This window comes from Astatotilapia calliptera, chromosome 1 (assembly GCF_964374335.1).
Source record: "Astatotilapia calliptera chromosome 1, fAstCal68.1, whole genome shotgun sequence".
NCBI lineage: Eukaryota > Metazoa > Chordata > Actinopteri > Cichliformes > Cichlidae > Astatotilapia > Astatotilapia calliptera.
The window spans coordinates 10,628,604-10,652,053 of record NC_137422.1 but is presented as its reverse complement, the minus strand read 5'-3'; the positions used below and the strand labels follow the sequence as shown (position 1 = coordinate 10,652,053).

Below are 23,450 nucleotides of genomic sequence, written 5' to 3'. Positions count from 1 at the left end.
ATGACATGAGATGGATGGTGTAAGTATTCCAGTATTCAAAAAGTATTTATAAAATATGTACAGCTTTGGCAATATAATAAAGATGTCCCAAACGAAGCTCTGTGTGCTCGTCATCCTGCAAACAAGGGAAGTGGCAACAGGTGGTGCTAGTTGCTGAAAAGTTTTCTTAAAAAAATAAGTTCACACTGTTTTACGGAAGCAAATGAAGACCTTAGGCTTTCATCAAAAGAAGTGTTTCCATCCATATCTTGATCATGATTGATTTTTCTTCTACGTTGTGCGTGTGATGGGTCCACCATAGCTGCAAACAGTGGCTGAGTAACAAAGATGCAAACGCCACATAAATGCCAGCATGAAGTCTGCAGGAGAATGCAAAACATTTTAAGCACCCATCTTTGCTGCCAGAGAACGAGCCATCACCTGTACGCATGTCTCATCACAGTACAGATCTGTTTCCACTAACAGCAGTGGGTGAGCGGGGCAGCTACTGAATAAAGCTCAAACTGCCTATGGGGACTCGATCGGTTTATAGCCATCACAAAAAGAACTAAAGAGCTGCTGCTCAAAGTAACCTAATCAGAGTGGTGGTTGCCATGACAGCTGTGGCTCAGGAGGTAAAGTGGGTCCACCAATTTGGAGGGTTAGTGGTTTGACCTTCAGCTCCTAAAGGCTGTATCAAAAGGTGCTTAGTCAAGACACTGAACCCCATAGTGCTCCTGATACATCCACTGGAGCGTGTGGGATAGAAGGTGCTCAAAGACAGGAACCAAAGCTCTGTGTTTGTGAATAAAGGAGAAAAGCAAGAGTATACTCACTGGACAATTTGCTAGGTACAGCTTACTACTACAGGGCTGAACCCCCCCTTATGTCTTCAGAGCTGCTTTCATTCTTCACAGAATCAACAAGGTGCTGGAAACGCTCATTAGAGATTCTGGTTCATGTTGACCTGATGGCATCACTCAGTTGCTGCAGATTTGTCAGCTTCTCATCAATGTTGAATATTGCAACTCTTTCCCAGTCTTCAAGTGGTGCCAGTTTCCTGTCAGCTGACAGAATTGGTACCTGGTGTGGTCTTCAGTGCTGTTTTATGCATTCTTTGGTTATAAAGTGTGCTTGTTCAAGCACACTTTTCTTCTGTCATCAACAAGACATTTTCATCCAGAGAACTGCTGCTTACTGGATATTTTCTGTTTTTACAACCATCCTCTGTAAACCCTAGAAATGGCTGCTCTGACCAACAACAACCATGCCACATTCAAAGTCACTTAAATCACCTTTTTCCTATCATTCTCATGCTCAGTTTGAACTGCAACAGGTCATCTTGACCATGTCTGCACACCTACATGCACTGAGTATGTGACTGGCTGATTAGCTATTTGCACTAACAAGTAGCTGAATAGGTGTACCTGATGAAGTCTGGTTAATGTAAGTGACATTCCATTTACTGATGCTGGGCATCTCAATGATGTCTCGCTGAAATTTCACACAGTCAACAGAAAAAAAAAAGCAACATGATTTTCGATGAGTTTTAAAGTTTATTTACCATCAGAAGCAGAAAAATTAATTTTCAAGTCACCAGATGTAGAAATAACCCTGGACAGCGGCAGAAGTATAACTGAGCTGCTGCTGGTATTTCATAAGGCCACAGCTAGCACAGCCGCTGTGCTGTAGCATAAGGCAATTCAGAAACTGCAACTCTACAGAAATGAAAGCAAAGTGAAGGACAGCACATCCTTCACACCGGCACAGGATCAAACAGTAGAGGTAGAAAGATACTGTTGCAGGTAGTGAAAAACTGAAAAGGGGAAGAAAAGAAACTTGGATTCAAACAGGTTCCACCTGAAACTACTCCCTGTTCCTTGTACACAATAATATAATGAACAATAAGTTTGATTTCAGACTCGTGAATCGTCGTCTTCAGACAGAATAAGTGAGAGATTTCAGAAACGGGGCTTGCTGAGCCAAATATTTCCACCAGAGAATGGGCAATGGTAAATTAGTGTAGAAAATGTATAAATTAAGAAGTACCAGGACAGAAAATAAAATCTCATAGTTAAGCATGTAAAAACTCATTTATAAAAACCTTTGTCAGCTTTAAAGCACCTTTAAATTTAGGAGTAAGGTGTTTCTCTTAATTCTTGCATTGTTGCGTTGCACAGTGCGACACATCTGCAGCTCCAGTCATCCTGTAACCTTTGCAGATTTTTGTAAATCACTAATACATATATATATATATATATATACATACATATATATATATATATATATATGTATATATATGTATATATATATATATATACATACATATGTATGTATAACATAAACATTTATAGTTTAACAGTTTGATTACAGAGGCAGCAATTCAGCTCTTGACCTGTTGCCTGGTAGGTCAACACGTTTGCACTCTGCCCTCTCAGCATTTTTAAAACATACGTTCAGCTTGACTTCTTCTCCAAAGGATCTAAAGCTACTTATTTCAACATGGCCGTACGTCTGGAGCTCACAAGTCCTCGTGGACCGCCTTGCGGAGAATCCGGAGACGGGACATGACTTCGTCCCAGTCCAGGTAACAACCCTCGAGGTGCCGGAGCCTCTCCAGCCTGCTGATGTAGCTCTTTCGGCCGTGAAGCAGACGCCAGTTATCAAAGGTTACGATGTCACCTGAAATAGAACCACCACCAGAGATCAGATGTGAAGCTGTGGGGCACGTCATTGATCCTAGATTTACTTCAGCACAGACTTTCATTTTCTTATTTGCCCCACCTCGTTCAGAGAGGTCAGAGTTGGCTGCAGAACAGCTTATAATAGCTCACAGGCGTCATTATGCTTCAAATAAAATCTGAAACCTCTGACATCGCAGTCTCGGAAACCGCTGGACGACAGTCCTAACTTCCCAAAGCTGGCACTACCACATCAAACAGCATGAGCCAAAGTCTCATTGTGCTGTGGGCAAAATTCAGCACAAGACAAAAGCAGCTTTAAAGTCAGGTCATCAGGATGGAAGCCTGAGGAATGCTGTCAAAAAACTGCCTCTCTGCTAACACCACTGTGCCTTCGAGCCCCACTCTGAAGTCCTTTAAATAAGTTCATCTCCGCTACCTGATGCTGCAGACTCTTAGCACACTGTTTTTTCAGAGGGTGTTGCATTACACTCTGGTCGTTTGCTTTTCTCTGCAGCAGCGGCACTGACACGTCACATGTCATCGCGACCCTGACGAGGACAAAGCTGTTGTTGCCCATCGCCGTCACAGTTCGTTTTCTGTTTAACACAAGCATTATCCTGCAGACTGCGCCCACCTCCCTCTCTGCATCCATTTTATTTGCACTCTCTTTCCTCGCACCTCTCACTTATTTTCATTTCGTTCTTCCACTAACACACACTGTTTGGTATACAGGAGCATGGATGGGGGCCTTTTACACACACATTTTCCTATTCTTCTCATTTTTAATGGAAAGAGGTGCACGCTGACCTGGCTCCATCCTATAGGTGACCACGTTCTCCGGTCGGTTCATGATGTCCACGTAGGCCTTCAGTGCTCTGTAGAAGGGTTGGACCTGATGTACGGGCAGGTCCAGCACCGAGTCTCGGGTGGCGTTATTGTAGTTGATCTTCACGACTTGCCCGTCTGCGTCGACGCTGCACCGAGAGGACAAAGCTCAAAGTCAAACTAAAGTGAATCGGGACTTTTAGAGATGAGACAACCAGTCCATTAGATGCTCCACAAGAATGAATTAGAAAGCATTTCATGATTAGGCATTTTAGTCATGTATTAAGGAAGCATGCAACTCACTACCAATTCACTGAGTCTAACAGCACAACTAAATTGAATTAGTCAGTTTAATATCTTAGATGTAACTCCAGCAACTGATTATGAAATTCACTGCAGATCATTTTTCTACTCATTCATCTTTGCTCTCTACTCCCACCTTATCATTGTGACAGTAGTTACCGCACATTGACTAATTTGACATAAATCCAGCTTTTTTCAGTTACACTTGAACAGACACATGTGACTGAACATCTAATTAGCATACAATTAATACGAAGCTACGCTCTTATGATCTGCACAGCTCATGTGTGAACATAATCACTGTGAACAGCAGATGGCAGTGTCCCATTTCAAATGACAAAAATACACACCTAAGCGTATATAAGTGTACAGAAATGTCACTGTGTAGTTTCTTTAAAAGTCTGAATCTCTGCTTTATATAAAATGAGTAAATGTGTGTGTGTGCCGGGGAAAAAACCTCAAAGAAAGCACAAACTGATGATCTGCCTGATCATCTCCACTTACTCAATGATGCAGTTCTTGGACTGCAGCATGAAGTCGCAGTAATCTGTCCCGGTGTCGGTGAAGTCCACGCGCAGCGAGGTGAGCGTCTGGAAGGCCTCTGGGTCTTCTCTCTGCAGCTGCTCAGCCATGTGGAAGCCGTCCACCACTTCGCTCTCCCCTCCTTCCTTAGCCTGGTTGATGCAATGTAGAAACTGCACCTACGCCAGCCCGACACAGACACACACACATGCTCCACAAATGCTCGTTTTACAACTCTGACAACGTAAAAGCCGAACGCAGCCATAACTCAGGAGCGATACCATATCTGTCTGCTGTTATTTCATCTTCCAAACAGAGCGTACAAGTAAGATTTTACTCACTCCAGGTGCAAAGTGTAACGCCGGGTAGTCTGTATGCAGACTGAGCTTTCCTGAAGTGTAGGCTACATTGTTTGCCATGGGTTTGTCCTGGACCTGCCATGTGTGCCTGAGGACAAAGATAACATTCATTAATATACTCCACTTTAATTATTTAACTTTAGCTTTAGAAGATCAGCGGCGACAATTAGGCCGCGTGGAGGAAAAAGGACGAGATCAGATGAAGTTCGGAGGGTTCCCTGAGGGGGGAAAGCAGGCAGCTTCACAGGAATGCTCAGCCTGTGGCCTCTTAAGCAGGCACTTCATTGAGATGCAGCAAGAGTCGAGCACTAATGAGGTAAAGTTATCTTCCATGTTCTGTTTGCATGTCTCGTTCGGATGATGCGGGGGTCGTAAAACTGTCTCGTTTCTGTGATGGCAGGCCTTCAGCTTTAGTCTGCAGACTCTTTTACTTCCAGTGGCATGAGCTCATCCGCTGGCAGAGGCAAAGCTTTACGCTCCAAACCTCTGTTCTGACTGAGTGCACCAGGTAATTCCTCTGGCTTTAAAAAAAAAAAAAAAAAAGCTGGAATGCTTTTAGGTTGTTTTCCCCGTCTCTGTCCTCAAGTAATCAGCACAGCAATAAGTCAAAATGATGAACTCTGGTGTGGTGAAAGGGGCCCCGACGGCCGTTCGCTAAGCTCCTCCATGAAACCGAAATGAATCAAAGCTATGGATTATTCACTATTGGACATATTTCGTTTTTTTGCCTGTCCCATTTGGTTCTTTAGCCGTCAGAATTGTTGTCTGAAGACCAACAAGGATACCCAATGGATTTACTTTGCCAAATGGATCATCGTGGCATTGCTGTATTGGTCCATTTGATCGACCTTTGTTTTTATTATTTATTTTATTTTATTTTCAGTTGCTACAGACGGGACAGACATGAGTGAGGGATAGGAAAGGGAGAAAGAAAGAGGAAGGAAAAGAAAAACAGAAGGGGAGAGGGACAGTGAGAAAGGGAAAAAAATCTCCTGGATCACCTGTTGAGAGAGAAAGATAGAAAACAAGCAAAAAAAAAACCAAAGCAACATACTAAACACAACACCATCGCATTAATCTAGCTAAGTGTAAACAGCAGTAAATACTAAATATTCAATGTTGTTGTGCAGCACGCAGGACAGACAGCGCACAATGTGCTTTGAAGTAGCAGCAAAGAAAGGTGTAATTTAAGTCTACGAACAGTGAACACACCCGTGTGTGCACACCTGTGTGGATCAGCACGCTTGTATTCAAATGGTTTCCACATGTAATGGTCTGCAAGAGGATGTAGAGAGCCATAACCCCGTCCCCCAGGGCATGAAGCAGGCATGGAGGAGATCCAGGCCCCAGACATATTTCGTTAATGTACCAAAGTCAGAATCTGAGCCCTTCTTTCAGCACAATATCGAGCTCTTTCTGATTCACTGGAAAAAGACATGCATTTTTTTAAGGGTCTTTTGTATTTAAATTCTTACTAATAACACTCCGGGGCTCTGCTCCAGCTAATATATGATCGGTGGAAAATTCAACAGCTCGGGATTTAGAGGGGAGTCAGATTATTAAACAATGGCTTGGCTGAGGATCACTGGAGCAAAAATGGAGGAAGATCACAGAGTCTTACCCGTAAAATGTCAGCCTGAGATAGCCAATCCTCTCAGCCAGTCTGGCCACTTGGCCCTGCTCTGCAGGAGCCCCCTTCAGGTAGACCATGCCAACACGACGCAGGGCCAGGAGCCAAGTGAGCGCGGCCTTATCGTCACGGAGGACTTCGTCAAAGTCTGCTGAGGGAATGCGCAGTGTCGAGTCCCAATAATAACGCCCTGAAACGAGGAAGCGGACACGGCAGAAAGTTCACTTCTTATGTACGTGTTTATTTCTGGTTTCTGTCTGTCAAGAATTAAAGCTGGTTGTGCGACACAGGAACACAAAGCATTCTAAAGCAACAGCCTCTGTGCCATAACGGCTCCGTTACACAAACAAATGCTGTACAGCGAGGGCAGGAGTGCTCTGCAGCAAAGCATTTTATCAGATGTTACACTCTTGTTTTGTCCTTCTTTGTCAGCGTGCTGGTATAAACCCGAGTTGGCTTCTAGCTGACTGAGAGACTGCAGGTTGCACAGACAGTTTTATATAACCTGTAGATATTTGGAGATCTTTGCACTCTCTGAAGGAGGTCAAGCCAATAAACTGGGTGGCAAGGGCCCACACCACAAAACGTTCCGAGCTGCGTGCCCCCCAAGGTGGATCCTCAGGTGGTTGAACCAGTCCCTGCAAGTCATCTCACTTCTTTCCTCCGAGCTCTTCTCCTCCGCCGCCGCCCTCCTCCAATAAAAGGCGTAAAAATTCAAAGAATTAATCTGAGCCTGTTGACTTCAGCTGCAATCAGATATAGGGCACGTCTGCTCTCTCAGACTTTCCATCAGCACACATTTGACCTTCCAACCCCCCCCCCCCCCCATCCTCTTCTCATCCTGGTATGCTGCAGGTGAATGAAATCAAGTCAACATGGAAATATGACCACAAACACTTTTTATTATCAAATGAAACACAATGAGTAGTTGGATTTCCTTTGTTTAAAAAACAACAACAATATTAAGTAGCAGCTAACAGTATGACTGATGTGATGTTTGTTTTATTGCAAAAAAGGAAACAATTCATTTAAAGTCCATTACTGCCCCCTGCTTATTAGTTCCAATTAAATCTAGAAACGCTGCAGATCTCCACTGCATGCCATCGTGTGTGCGCTTGAAGAAGAATAGCTTGCTGAGAAAAATCAGCACGTCTCCATCAGACAGACAGAAGTGTGGAGAAAACCCCCCCAAAATCCTCCCACTGCTCTCCACCCAACTGGCTCGACTTCTTTTTCCGTGGAGCCTCCCTCCAGTGACTTCCAACGAAACAGCTGCTAAGTGCATTTGTGGGGGGAGGAGGAAGAGGAAGGTTTAAACTGAGGAGATTTTGTACCTGTCTGATGTTTGTGGCTCCTTTTCGTGTCTTTTTTTCCTTTGTCCACCGACTTCCAAACAACTTTCCAAATGGCTGCATCATAAGCAGATTACAAGGCTAAGGCTTGCAGGAGATGGACACACAGGGCGAGCGCGCTGAACCTAATGCATAATTTATCATCATCTAAAGTGTTTCAAACCGCAAAACAAAATGCGACTGTTTGCTCTGAAGGCCACAAAGATTTAGAGGTATGACAAAAAGACTTTAACTGGTGATGCGGAGTTTCAGAGCCGCTGAGGCAGAGATGCAGCATCAGTCAGAAACACAGCGATCGTGACTTGCAGACCTCCCTCCAGGCTGTTGTCACAAACAATCAGTTTCTGGCTGCACAATTCAAAGGGTCAGGAACCTGCTGCTTGTTAAAACTTGTCAAGAGGGCGGTGGGCAACAGAGATGGGGAACGAGAAACTGGGGCAAAGGTTACAATTACTCTTGTGAAACTGGAACTGTCTTGTACAGGCATTGCGGCGTTTCAGCTCTGCAGTTTAGGGTGTCACTCGTGACAAAGGGGCTACAGCGTTAGCTGCAGTGTGCGTATACATCAGCTGAGCAGTCCTGGCTCTAGTTCAGCTCCGATCTCATTGTGGAAACGCATCACGTTCGCCGCTATCAGGGGAATTCACAGCGTGGCTGCTGGGTTGAACAAAAGACGAGAACTTTGCAGAGTATCTGCTTTCTAATCAAGTAATCAGCACCTAACATTAGCTTGTTTTTAACCGGCAAGGCTAATCACAAATCTTGCATGGGAGGAATCATAAAGGAGGATCTTCCCCCGTCACACTGATCACACATTATGAAACAAAATAAGTTTTTTTTTCACCCGAACAGCTTTTGCTAACCTGTTTCTCTGCAGCTGCTGTTACACTCACAGTGGAGTTCTATTCAAAAGATATTCTTTGATTTAAAGCTGCTTCTCTGCATCAACAATGGATTAAAAGCAGCATGTGAATATGAACGATGTCAGACAATTTTCAGTCGTCAGCTTGCCTCAGCTTATTGGAGCCTCTCCTTTTCACTGCTCTCGTAGCTTGTTTTCCCAAGCAGCTGGAAGTGGGTTTTTGGCAATAAAGCACCAAGTTTTTTTCTACCTGCTCTGCACTTAACAGTTAAAAAACACAGCTGCCAAGATGCTGGTGAACACTGAGGAGTGCTGGTAGCTAAAGAGACAGATTTGTAGGAGGTGGGGGTGACCAAAATCAAATCTTAGTGAAGTCAATGCTGTAGTTCTATTAATGAAGTGAACACAAGCTCAGTGTCCTGCAGCAGTAAACCTGGGCAGATCAAGTCCAGTACACAATATTCTTGTCCTGTAAGTACAAACCACTCAAAGCTCTTAATCACCAATTTTTTTTGGAGTATTCTTTTGGAAAAGCATCCACACAGGCAATAAGAACCATCACTCTCTTTTGCATAGTTTCCAGCTGTGGTTACCGGTGGTCCGGTGTCAGAATTAGCATGTGTGTGTTTTTTTAAATATCAGTATGCAAAAGAAAAAAATAATAAAACAGAGCAGAGCAGTGTCAAACTGAGGCAGCCTCGAGTCTGCACTGTGTTCATTTGTGTAAAATCACTGTGGGTTTCACACACAGGACTGTGCTGCCATGTGCTTGAAGGGACACCCTCCGACAGCCTGACAAGATATGTGCATAATCCCCTCCACTGTGCCCCCACCCCCCCAGTCCTGGTCTGCTACAGTGGCTTTTCCAGATGAGGAAACCTGAAGCCGTGGTTCCCGTGGTTGTCAGGCAGCTCATGGCAGTTTGGCTCTGCTCTCACTGGGCTGTGTGATTTAAGCTCGCAGGCCCAGGGTCGCTCTCCTCTGCAACTGGGAGCGCCTTCAAAGCTCTACTTGAATCACTGCAGTTATCCAGAGCTTTTGTTTTGACTTGGTTAAGTTTTATCACAGAGCTCAGATCAGCTCACTTCAATGGTCCGTCTGTGGAATGCACAGTGGAGGGTGCACGGCCAGATGGGCATACACAATCTATTTTTTTAAGGAAGAGCAGTCTTTAGGAAATTCAATTCAAACTGCTGTTTATACTGAAAGCAGATTTTAGAAGTTTTACTGAATATATGCAATCTCCTTTGTTTTTGTTTTTTTTTAAAGTGGAAAAATGACCCCGCTATCTGTACTTTTTATTTGATTTTAGTGGTGCATCAATATAAACTATGGTGGGATCCTTTGTACTCTTATTGGTTAAAGATCTACAATCAGTCAAATCAGTTTTGTTTTAGTTTTTTTGTCCCAATAGATTTTGCTTTGTCTCTCTACGAAGGACTAAAAGAAGCTTTTCATGTAAAGAAGAAAGAGCAGAAACGGTCACTACTGGCTTTTATCAATGTTTTAAACTATTTAATGTTCCAATATAATCCTTTTCTAAGAAGACACCTGGAAAGAAATGTGCAGTCATATTCTACTCAACAATTACCAAGCACATTTGCATTTTCCTAGCATATGTACCGGAGTGTGCGTTTATCAATGGCACTGCAAGACCATCACGCCACCTTTCCACTAGTGCAACAAACACACCTTTATTAATGAAACAGACGCGGATTACGGAGCAGCCAACTTGTGCATTACCACTTTGGAAGACACAGTGTGAGCAGTGTTTTCTCACCGAGGAGCAGCAGTCCCCTCCGCACGCTAATCCAAACTTTCTCCATCTGCAAATTTAGTTTCCCGAAACTCAACTGAACACTGTGCTAGTTTGTCAAAATCATGTCTTTTTTTGGAAACTTATACGCAACTCTTTCAGCATTATTTCAAGTGCCAAGCGGGACGTCCGCCTTGCCAAAGAAATGAAAAATCCAATCATTATAGTCATTAAGCTTCCCGTGGAGTCTGATGCAAAGGTGTTGAAATTTCAAATGAGATGACAAAGAAAAGGGATTTAACCCAAATATAACTGATCCGTGAGGAATTATAGGAATACACCGTGAGAAATAAACTGTGTTGTGGGTGAAAAATGGTGAAATCTGTTGAAAGGGGGCCAATTTTGAGGTCGCTTGAAAGAGACACCTGATATATGAAAGGCTTGGTGAACCAATCGTATTTCTGACAAGTCTGAAGTGCTAAACCCCTCAAGACTCCATTATTGCAGAGTACACAGTAAATAAATAAAAGCCATTTATGACAAATTAAAGTATACACCAGTTTCTCATGTGAGGTTGGTAATACAGCCTGTGAGAGCGCATGTGTTTGGAAAGTTGGTTGTGCTGAAACTGTAAACGGCGCGTGAAGTGATGATCCAGTTTGGAAGAACGTACGTGTTTTTCCGCTGTTGGACTTCCACGGCTGTTTCCAGGGAAGCCGCTCGGTCGACTGATGATTGGTGACACAGAAGGCTAAACTCAGACCAGATGGCAAAGGGGAAAAACATCATTGAAACTGGGAACTGACAAATCAGCTGCTATGAAATCCATCAGCAGACTTAATGAAGAAAAATCCACCAGTCAGTCAGTACGTTTACGATATATGTCCAATTCAAATGGAATGCTAATTGATTTATAATGTAAGTATTAAAAGCAGGAAATTAGGGCAAAAAATACATTTTTAATGCTACGGAGAGCAAAGAAAACTGACACATTTTCTCTTTAGAAGGGAAAAGGATAACTGAAAAAGGCAACCAGGTTGATCGAAAAAACAAAACAAAACATGTATCTGTGTACAGGACATGGGTGCCAACACATGTGTGCAAACTGCATATATTTAGACATTTTTATCAATGTATCTCCCAGAAAGAGAAACTGAACCTGAACTTCTGGACTTTATGGCTGCACTGATGCGAAAATGATCATTTCCCTGATACCTTTGGACAGTTTCATTTTAGCCTGGAATTCTCTAGTTAGTGGAATCGGTACAAAATCGAGCAGCAACGGATTTCAATTTGACAAGACGACATTACAGGTTTTCAAGTCTGTTAGGGAGTATCTCTGTGGATGTTTTTAAAATGTATTAGCAAGTACTATGAAAGAGTCAGTCTGGTGCAGTACGTACTGTAGGGAAATATTTCCCCCTTTTTCTGTTTAGGTCAGCTTTTGTCAGACTTTTGACAGCAGAAATACTTTTTTGGCTGTGATAAGTTACTAGGACGTTTTTTTGGCAGGCCAGAGAAAGGACAGCTGTAAAAGCGAAAAGAAACCTTTTTCAAAATTAAAAAAAAGTCCAGTATACTACTTCATGTATTGCTTCAGATTTTAAACACACTTTGTGTTTCATTTTTATCTAAACTGATCAACAGCAGGAGTATTGAGTGATGCATGTGTTGAAGGAGCTATGACTATGGAAAGAAAACGCTGTGCAACTGAAGAAAAATTGCAAAATGATTGTAAAATAAACCCTGCTCTTTTATGAAATATGATTAACAATAAACCAGGGGACCAACGATTACTGTAAACACAGGCATAAATCTTTTGTTGTGACTTTGCCATCTATCAGTGAAGCACTGTTTTGATATTCAAAATCACTCTGAATGTGAATGGATGTGCTTCAAAGAAGAAAGTGCGCTTTTACTAATAAAACCTGATCCTGATATTCTGTGAAATCGCATTTAAAGACTCAACTTGTTACAAGAGTAATGACATGCCATTATGCCCCAGTTGAGGATGAACAGTTGGCTAAATTAGAGAATACTCATAACTGCAATTTAGAAAAAGAAGAGACTACATATGTGAAGTGGTGGATAAGTGTGAGGAAAAAAGCTCAAAGCCACGTATTCAGGCTTATTTTTACTTTTTTAAAAACCCCACTTAACCTGTTTCATTTCTGCCTTTTAAATACCAGTGACATAAAATTAGTCATGAAATCAACCCCGGCTAAATAAACATGACAAGCTCCAAGTGGGAGGCCCGAGATGATTACATGGCTCAAATACTGAAAGCATCTGGCAGGCTTTAAGTAAATCACTGACAGATTTATTATGAAAGGAAGACTCATTGCAGATAAGGATGTGAGTGACATATGCTTTTAGTGTTCCCGAGAGCACTGCGACATCGTCACTCTCCTTTAAACGATGTAAAGGGTTCATAGTGCCAGCAAGATAATGGCATGAGTGTATTCCAAAGGTCCCGAACATATCTACAAAGGAGATGTAAATACTCGATCCACACAGAATAGCTAAGTCTATTAAATGCGTCATTCCGTGCCGACTGTGCGTTGAGCTCAGTGTCTGCGCATGCCAACACATCTGCTGTAATATTTTCTAATATGTATGAGCAGGAATGATTTCACAGCTATGTTTATTTACAGCAGCATTTCTAACGCAACAGACTTGAACTAACAACACTCATTTAAACTTGTAATGCTGCAATAAAGCATAAAATCTCAAATCCAGTTGGTACTTCCTGTCCAGGCTTTGCTCGAGGAATAATCCTGATTGGGAAAGCAGTGGATCGAACAACAAGAAAGCACTGACGTTCATAGATCCACGTCACACATCAAAGCTTTTTTAACTCGCGGTGGACCCTTGGTCATTATATCAGATCTCAATTTTAGATAAGTTCTTTTTAAATATCAAGTAATCAAACAATTTCTGCACAAATGCAGTAAAACATGAAAGCATATAAGGCAGTAAGAACCACAACAGTTTAAAATAAAAAGGTACAGTGGAGTTTATAAGAAATCCCCACTCGCAGAAACCGAGCAGCGTGAGTTTAAATCTGTGGTCGCACGTTATCTGCAGGCTCAGGGATTCGTTTGTTCTGAAAGGAAGGAAATACAACGGTGAGCTTGTATTTGCTAAGAACATGCTGCTGTGTTCTTGACCCTCAGTCTGAATTCATTTTCCATATGGTACAGACAGACAGGGGTCTGCGTGAGACTCGGTTACACTGACGTCAGCTTTTTTTTTTCCTCTTAAACACCACACATTTTTGGAACTGACACAATCTTTGTTATTTTATTTTTTCCAGGTAAAGTTATGAAGAATACGGGCTTAACGTGCAGACTCACCTGGACTTCCACAACAAAAACAGCACTGGTAGATGATCACAGAGTCATTTCCATCGTAAAGATAAAATTTTATCGAAATCAGCCAAGGAATTCTGTTTAAAACCAAAAGTCAGCCCAGCTCTGGAACAGCATTCTTTGGACAGATGAGACAGATCAGTCTGTACCAGAACAAGGAGAAGGGAAAAGTACGGAGGAGGCTTGGAAAGGCTCACGATCCGATGCATACAACATTCCCTGTGAAATATGGCGGATGCAGTGCGACACATGGTTAAGCACTTTGTCCCTGCTGTAGACAAAACAAAAGGCAAAAAAGGCATTTATCAGTGATACTCATCTGTATCACTGAATAACTGTCCCCGATTGATGTCTAATAGCATTTCACCAATAGCTTTCTGGTGAGCTACACACTTGTGATTTGAAAGGCACAAATAGTAAAAGAAAGCAAGAAAAAAGCCCTACTTTAGACAAAAAGTGAAGTTTTAAAACATGATGAATAAAAACCCCAAAGCTCAAATTATCACATTGACCTCACTGCGTCTCAAGTGTGCTACACTTTCGCTTTCACAAGCCCACTTGGGCCTGTAAAATCGAGGAGCGCTGCATGAAAAAGCACACAGAAATTCAAACGGTGGGCTTCACTTTAGCCACAAACAAGTAAGTGAGTGAGAATACGAGAAAAAACCTCAGAGGTGAACGCTGTGCATCATCCATCTTTTGAGAATGTAGACCTTTCCGGTATTTTTCAGTTCGAGGAATTTCATGCTGGCGCTCAGGAGGAAATAATTAAACCCAGTGAGTGCGTGTGTGTGTGTGTGTGTGTGTGTACGTCATCTTTTATTGTGTTTTGATGCATGATCTTAGCAGCGCCTTCCAGGAGCGCTCCTGGCTCTGAGCTGAGCGCTTCTGAAAAAAAACAAAACCCTAAACAACAAAATGACTGTCTGTAAATTGCTATGAGGGCGATCTACTTACACCTCCACATGAATAGAGGAGTTCTGCAACACAAGACACACACGTACAGACCCTTAATCAGTCTGGAACAGAGCAGGAGCCGCTCAGCCCTGTGGATCCTTCAGGACCACGTGTGTGTACACAAACCAACTACAGTCCATCCCCCGCTCCACTGAAGTGCTGCTACCTTGTTCCACAGCTGAACTTTCTCCTCTGCTTGTCTGGCAGACTGTAAAGCGTCCTGGGCCATTGTAAATGTACTGTAAAATGAGTTTTCTTCTAGTCTTTAAAAAAAAAGTATTGTAATGTTACAAAGCGAAAAAAAAAAAAACCAATGTTTGCAAAGACGAGTTTAAATCGGGGGCATCTTTTTGTTCCCTGGGAAAAGCTCGGAATTTACACGAATTTTCATTTTAGCAGCTACACAGTCAAGCGGCGCTCACAGTGACTGTATTCACGTCGCATGCCAAGTGCTATTACATTTTCTACTACACATTCATTCATATATTTCCCTGCAGATAAACCCGTCTAGTTCAGACACACTATTGTCAGATACAACTGATTGGAAAACACTTTAAACTAAAAAGCGACGATGGAACAAAAACAACAACTACATGAAGTATGAAATACCAGTCTGCAATTGTTCTAACTCTACAGTAATCCCAGCAAGAAATTTATTTCAACTGAGCAACCTTGACAGTCTCATTAACAGACTACAGGGATACGCACAAACAGCTTCCGAATATAATTGTGACACAGTGGAATAGGCCTACAGAAATTACTCCGTTTATGTCCAACAGCGCTAAAGCAGAAAATGTTTCATTTACACCGTCCACACAGGAGGATACATAATTACCCACTTCCAACGTGCCTGCGTTGAAAGACGAAAATTAAATCATCTTGTATTTTGCAGTAAATTACTGTGAATGCATTACTCAGAGTTTGATACGAACTCATCGCTGACTGAACTTTTCTGTGTTGGACAAAAAAAAGAAAAAAAAGAAGTCAAATGAATCACCGTGTGCTGAAATAAAACCGGCTGCACTTAACTTCTATTCTTCCCGTTCGGACTGTGAGTCGCATCTAATGTGAAATATGAGGTTCTGTGGTCACGGTATGGAAAATGTGATCCGTGACGAGCTTCGTTGGACTTGCTGCTTTACCGTTTACGTGCAAGCTGGTAACACCTGCTGCTCGGCAAGCTGATAAATTGCCGTTTTCAGATACTGCTTTGAAAATGCAGTTATTCATGACAGTGTTTGTTCATCCTGTTAATTTTGAGACAGCTGCGGCGTGATTTATGGCCCCCTTTAAAGATAATCTATTTTACCATTACATCAACAATAATTAGAAAGTAATCACTGGTTTAAGACTACAGCAGCCCCAATAACGGCAGCCCTTTTTGTCACCAATTTAATGGTTTCATTTTGTGGCCTTCTCAGTTAAACTCCACATAAGTAAATACAATACAGTAGAAGATCAAAAATAAGAGTAAATTCTACTTTACAAGAACATCACAAACTAAAGCAGAGATATTAAATGAAACTCCCCAAATGTACATAAAACATTCTCTTGGTGGAAAGATTTTTGGCACACACTGTTGCAATCTGATAATACCTTCTACCTTCTTTCAGGTGACAAAGCTTAGCCCATGATGAAACGCATGCAATTCAAAAGATCACAGCACAGCTCGGCACAGGAAATCCTGGATAGAGGGCGAGGCCGCTGCTCCTATCAAGTACATGACATCCTAAAAGTACAGACTTTAAATTGAGTGAAAATTATGAAAGCTGGACTCACTATTGAGGAAAAGCTCTTCCTGCATTGCCTGTCGGGCAGCAGGAGAGAAGCAGCGTTTCTTCAGCCACTCTGCATCAAAGACACTGATGTGCTGGTCGGGCCATACGATGGAGACCTGTGGAGAGATGAAAGCTTATTGAACTGGTTTGTCAAAGTGCTCTTTTTCTTTTTAAGTGTTCACCTAATATTTTGTAGTGATTGCTAATCAACTGAAGTAAAGTTTGTGTCAAATGAACAATCCATGTTTATTTAGAGGGTATTGTCTTGTTAGTAACACATGACTAGGATAAAAAAAAAGATGGGTTTGAACACTGATCTTTGAAGGCGTTGGTTTTTTTTTTTTTGCTTCATAAGGTTAAAAAAACAAAAAAACAAAACTTACTCCCTTCTTTCCAAATACCTGTGGAGGCTTTTAGCCAATCCAACCACGTCCTCAAACCTTTTGGTATTTTTAAAGACGCGTGTTTGCTATAATGCATAATGGCTATCCAGTATATCTTGGCACAGGAAACAGGATGCACACGGTAGCTTGGCAGTGCTGTCACGTCAAAGGAATCTGTTTATAGCCGTGTCCTACTTCAGGGCCTGGATCCTCTGAAGGACACAGTTCACTGGGGAGATTTCTTTGGAGGACTTAAAGGTCAGGCTGAATGCGCCAAAATTAGACTGTCTGACCTCATCGACCTCCTCAGTTCATCACCAGGCAGTTTCTCAGTAACAATAAGCAAAGTGTAAATGTCATTCCCGAACTGGAACAAGTTTCATGACAACCAAGTATAATGAGATGCATTTAAAATTTTAAACACGACAACGACACAAGCGCACCCAAACAAACTGCTTAAAGCAGAGCAACGAGAATAGAGTTGTGGAGATGTCATGTTTGAATCTTTGTAAAACATTTGAAATATCAGTTCTTCTGCTGAATTCATGTTTACTTATTTGTTTGGCCTGAAAACATCAGATAAAAGCAAGTAATCACTATATATTTTCCAGGGCCTAAGGTGACACCACTTTTTCCCCTAAAGAACAGTCAAAATTAGAATCCCTGCCTAGTGCCTGTACGCCCAGCAAACTAGCCAAGGTGCAGCTTTCATGCACATCTGTGCTGACTCATGATGTATGCAGTAAAGGCTAAAGGAACTTAACATTTTAAGTATCACACCAACCTGAAATCTAATCACATCTCCTCCTTCTGTTTCCGAGTTAATGTTCTGAATAATGGGCAAGAACGTGCAGAACATTATAATATCAGTTAAGTTGACCTTTTATCCTGTTTGATATTTGGTGAAAAGATCTTACGCTATGGCCAAAAAATAAAGAAAGAAAGAAATTGTGAGATAACACCAGTGACCTTTGACCACCAAAATCTAATCAGTTCATCCTTGAGTTTAAGTGAGCTTTTGGATATTATTTTGGATACTGATTAACTTAAAAGAGGACCAACTCATCTGCTGTTGATCTTACAGGTGAAAGTTATAAGGAGCGCAAAAGAAGTGGTATTTCAAAATAATGTGCAAGTACAACTACATGACTGGAGAGAAATTACTGTTGAACCAGAGAGTAGCTCTGGAAATCCACTCGCAGCCAACTTGAGTCATAATTTTAACTTTCATCCTTTTCTCTAAACATAAAACATCCATCTTGTGTGTCTGTGTGGAACTCTGAAAACCACAAGCCAAGTTTGGCAGCAGCCCACCTTGTTGTCATTGGTGACCTCCACAACATCTACTCCTGTGTGAATATCGAGATCGGCCAGCAAGAGCGTTCGGGCTTGAGCAGATTGCAGGGTACACAGTGGACACTGGCAGTTGTCTCTCAGCCAGGTGAATGGGTACAGACTGTGGCCTCCATCCTCCCACTCCACCTCCATCTGCCTGTCATCGTCCAGAGCTCGGACATGCCTCACTAGGTGGCGAGAGGAAGGAAGGGAGGCTGACTCCAGTGTGTGCCGCCCACGAAGATGTAATGAAATCAGGCAAGGAGGTAGAGGAGCAGCGGTTGGCCCCAGCCTACGACAAGCCCTCAGAGCCTGGCGGGTCAGAGAGGTGCTCCTCTGCAGAGCAGGCAGGGCCGAACGTGCAACAGTGCTCATCCACATTTCTGAAGGGTTTTGCCCCCGGCAGCTTTATCGCCAGATTGGAAAGGGCTAACACTCTGCAGAGAAAAAGTTAGTGACTTTAGACAATATTAAAAAGCAAGATTTTTTTTTCTCGTTTCCATGCAGCTTTTGGAAATGTGGTTTGTTGCTATGCTACACTCTGCTGACTGTGTTGATAAGACAAAGCTGCAGTTTAGAAACCACACAATTTTTCTTTTGACCGAAATGCTGAACAGTTTGCATGCACAAGACACATTAGCAATCTGAAATTGAATATGATGATGATATTCACATATTAACCTTCACCGTTTCATCGGTGGTGTGCCGATACAATACAGATACCGTTAAGCTATAAAGCCAGTTTATGTAGGGGAGAGCAGCTCGTTATGATTTATGAGATAAACAATCATTAATTTTGAAATTCTTTTAAGATTTCATTGACCAGTAAATAACTGTTATTTGTATTTTCCACAGTAATGAGTTAATACAACAAAACACAGCTTTCAGCTTTTCATGTATTTTAAATTTGGGTTTAGACTGTCTTTAAAGCACTCTGGGTCAGCTTCTGTTGTTTAAACGTGTTATAGGCTATAAACAAAACAGACAACATGGTTTAGACATTTTTCATTTAAAAAATGATTTAGACAATGACAATTCAGTGGGTTACATGCTGAACTTGGATGGAAACAAAGTATCAATCCTATTGTGTTAGTATCAATCTGATACCAATACCAGCTTTGGTATCGATACAATCGATATTTGGCCTGATCCGCCCACCTCTAATGTCTGACCACCAACCACAAAAAACCGACTGGAGACAGCAAACTCACAGTTAGGAACTTATAAGTGTGAAATGTTCGGAATGCGCTTTAAAAAATAAAAGACAGCTGGGTAATTTTGCCACCCAACTAACTAATGCATCATTCCACTTTCACAGATTCAAACAATAGCTGTAAAACATTTCGGGGGTGTAATTGTCTGTGCTGAACAGGGTTAGGTTTAGCCCTTTGATTCGTACCCCCCTCATTTGACAGCTGTGGGTGCTTGTTTTGTTACAGTTTATTTATATATAACTCAGTGCGAGATTAGCTTCTATTTCTTTAATACTGCTGACTTCAAGCTTCCCGATTCTACTGTTGTTGATCAGGGCTGTGGCACTGACAGCTGGTTTTGACAAGCATACAACATACATTGACTGAATCAGAAATGAGTTGGTGAACAGCTACTGACAGAGTGACTTATCCTCGGTCTAACTCCGTAAGGTCTAAAATGACAGCATTTAGCCGGTAGCCGCTGTGTTTGAAGAACGAGCTAACCCTCGACTGTTAGCAGGCTAGTTTCTGTCAACGCACTCGTTCATCCGGTACAACGACATCCTGAATTCAGCTTCAAAGCTAATAGCGAGACTAAACAGTGGAGCCGCTTACCCAGCAGGACTCCTGTGTCAAGTTTGTGTATTAAAGTGGCAGGAAGAAGAAAAAAAAGTCCGCCTTTTCGCCATCAACAGAATTTACCTGGATCAATTAGATGACGGTCGGTGTGTTGTTCCCACGAGCACTGCGGACGTCACAACACAACCGCCGGGTGTCAGCGTGCCAGAGAAAGTAGGTGAAAGGTTGATCGGCGGCAGTATTGAACAGGAAGACACAATCACTACACGCGCGTCAACTTTGCTCTACTTTCTTATCCCAGCCATAATACAGCCACGATACAATCTGATAAGGACAGGGTGGATGTGTTTTTAGAAACAGTAGTGGGAAAGTACAGCAGACACACGCTACACAGCTACCAGTTAATCTAACACCGTTATTTTAATTCTAATAGTAGGTGGGTCACAGTTTCAGTGTGATAAGCGCCTTTGGGTGGTTAGGGGCAAACATGTGCGCGTTTTGGAGGTCCACTAGGTTATCGTTGCACGTTATCCGCAGGTGTAATTACGAAAATGAATTACAGTCCTATTTGTTTTGTGTACCGCATTCAATCCAGTTAGCTAACATACAAAGAGCCGTAATAAAAGTTATTAATTATATCTGTGTTTACCCTGCAGTCAAATATTAAAAGATAAAGACCCTATAATAACACAGAAAAAACTCCAACAGTCAGGCAACTCCGTATGAACGAACACTTTGGCAACATTGGGAAGGAAAAACTCCCTTTTAATAGGAAGAAACCTCCACAGAACCAGGCTCAGGGAGGGGAAGACATCTGGTATGACCGACTGAGGGTGAGGGAAGAAAGACAGGACAAAAGACATGCCGTGGAAGAGATGCCTGGGTATAATAACAACTGATGATTAAATGTAGAGTGGTGTATAAACACACAGTCAATGAAAAAGGTGAGTAAAGAAGAAACACTCAGTGCACTTCAAGCTCTGCCTCCCATTCTGCTATTATGTATCCTAGGTACCCACAAGTAAACCAGAACTCTGGAAGCGAAGTGCTCTATTGAGGTGATATGATAAAACGGGGCCTTGTATGTGATAAGAGTTCAAATTTGATTCTGGATTTAATAGGAAGCCAATATGTGCGAAATATGCCCTCTCTGCCTAAAGCTCATTGGTTTGAGACAAATGCTGGGAACAGCGTTGTTTGTTTAACTTGGGAACGAAACTTAAAGGAGCACTTGAAGAAAAATGGCCAGTGCCACAATCCCCCATTTTAAAGTAAATGAGGCAGATCTGCACCAGCATTTAGACCTTTCACTTTCAGCTTTTCATGTATTTTAAAACGGGTTTTTTTTGGAGACCTGGAATGAGAATGTGCCTGTCTTTAAAGCACTGTGGGTCAGCTTCTGCTATTTAAATGTGGTATTGGTTATAATTGAAATAGACGTGACAGTCAACACAATAAGGTTCAGACATTTTTCATGGTGCCTCACTGAGGTATATTTTTTCATTTCCCAAAAAAATTAAATAAAATAAATAACACAATTCAGTGGGCTTCATACAGAACCTTAACGGTTATAAACAAAGTGTTGATTATATTGCGCTACTATTAGGCAGATACCAGGCCTGCACTTTACAGTATGAAGGACCCTAAAAATGACTGCTGTAAATCAAATTCTGCTGAAAAATTACAACACATTTCCTTTCAGAAATCTCATCTGCTTCTACTGCTTGTCAACAAATTTCAGTCTGAACCATGTTAGCTTGATGGCAGCACATAAGAAAAAAGTCCTGTAATCCCCAAAGTCTCCTGAGGAGTAAAAAAATGAGTACAAAAGTTGATGGGAAGCCATCCAATATCTGTTATGTATTTATACTTCAGTCTAGAGAAAAGTGAATGGATGACAGCCAATCCCCAGAGCCTATAAATGTCCATAGAAATTACATAAATTCTAAGTTTATATGTCTCTGTGCTTTTGAGGATGCCAGTGGAGGCACTAGATCAAATATTTATCATTCTGATATCAATAAATCTTTTACATTTATCTGGAATGAAGGTCCGAATATAAACTGTTTCTTTCAGCTTTGAAAGTGTGTCCACTTGCTACTTTTTTCTTTTAGACCAATGGTGGGGAAGTAATCAAAAAAACAAACAAACAAAAACGCATATTGAAAACTGTAAAAGTGATAAAGACATGAGTGGATAACGCACAGAACTTTTGTGTCCATTCATACCTTTTCCCCTCAGTTTTGATGCCTTCTTTGTAGGTTTCAGATGAGGATGACCAGCACACAGCAGAGGAGGAGTGTAAGTTTTAATCCAAGTGGCACCTGCTAATGCCAGAGTTTTATTTTGAAAAGCATCATTTTGAAATGATTAACCCAGGAAGAGACACATTGTCAGACACATGGTCACCTAGTTTACAGTTTAATAGATGTGCGTTTCAAAGGGTAAGAGATAATTTCTACTCAGTCACCCAAAGGCACTGGACTTTGTGCAACTGGTTCAAGTATACTCTCTGTGTTACATATGCTGTTAAATCTGTCTCACAATGTTTCTGAAATGATTGAACCAAATGGACAAAGTGCCCAGCCACAGCTGAACACTGTTCATTATGTAACACTGCAATTCATATAAAACCAAAGGTGAAATGATGACTTACCAGTAAGAATGGTAGTTAAAGCAGCTCTGCTATCACTCACTAGCCACTTTGTTAGGTACACCTGTTCATTTACTCATTAAAGGAACATGTAGTCAGCCAATTACGTGGCATCAACACTACATGCTAAAGTTCAAACCGAGCCTCAGCATGCGAAAGAAAGGTGATTTAAATTACTTTGAATGTGATGTGGTTGATAGTGCCAGACTGGCTAGTCTAAATATTTCAGAAACTGCTGATCTGCTGGGATTTTGCTGTGCAACCATTTCTATGGTTTACAGAAAATGGCCTGGAACAGAAAAAATATCCAGAATGCACCAATTGCTGGTGAAGAAATGCCTTGTTAGTACCAGAGATCAGAGGAGAATGACCAGCTTGCTTTGAGCTAATAGGGAGGGAGCAGTAACTCAAATAACCACTTGTTAAAAACAGAACAGAAGCAGAAGAGCATCTTTAATACAAAACCCTGAAGCAAATGGGTTACAGCACCAGAAGACCACACTGCGTGCCACTCCTTTAGACGACTGGAAAAGCATTACTTGGTCTGATGAGGCTTGATTTCTGTTGTGATTTGGATGAGGGGTCAGGATTTGCTGTAAAACACCATGAAAGCCTGGATCTATTCTAACTTGTATTATGGTTCAGGATGCTGCTGCTGCTGTAATGGCGTAGGGGATATTTCTTGGCACACAGCATTTGCTGACCATGTTCATTCCTTTATGGGCTCGGTGTATCGATCTTCTGATGGCTGCTTCCAGCAGGATAATGCACCATGTCACAAAGCCCAGATCAAACTGGTTTCTTGAACATGACAGTGAGTTCAGTGTGCTCAAATGGCCTCTACAGTCACAAGATCTTGGTCTAATAAAGCACCTTTTGGATGTGGTGCAACAGGACATTTGTATTGTTGATGTAAGCTGTAACTGTGT

The 23,450-nt window shown here is 41.8% G+C and overlaps 1 protein-coding gene across 3 annotated transcripts; it reads right to left on the bottom strand.

The window, feature by feature from the left end:
• Positions 1-1,515: 1,515 nt before the first annotated feature.
• bbox1 (butyrobetaine (gamma), 2-oxoglutarate dioxygenase (gamma-butyrobetaine hydroxylase) 1) lies at positions 1,516-22,182 on the bottom strand. 3 transcript variants are annotated; one of them, XM_080305803.1, is made up of 8 exons: positions 22,097-22,182; positions 18,076-18,533; positions 16,380-16,494; positions 6,294-6,492; positions 4,655-4,760; positions 4,296-4,492; positions 3,471-3,637; positions 1,516-2,661 (listed from the first exon to the last, which is right to left on the bottom strand). In XM_080305803.1, exons 2-8 carry the CDS (start codon positions 18,475-18,477, stop codon positions 2,501-2,503), a joined length of 1,347 nt encoding a protein of 448 aa, XP_080161929.1. In that variant the 5' UTR covers positions 18,478-18,533; positions 22,097-22,182; the 3' UTR covers positions 1,516-2,500. The 3 variants fall into 3 exon arrangements, with proteins under 3 accessions (XP_080161929.1, XP_026017434.1, XP_026017443.1); XM_026161649.2 differs by lacking the exon at positions 22,097-22,182 and adding an exon at positions 19,992-20,132; XM_026161658.2 differs by lacking the exon at positions 22,097-22,182 and adding an exon at positions 19,905-20,043.
• Positions 22,183-23,450: the final 1,268 nt, after the last annotated feature.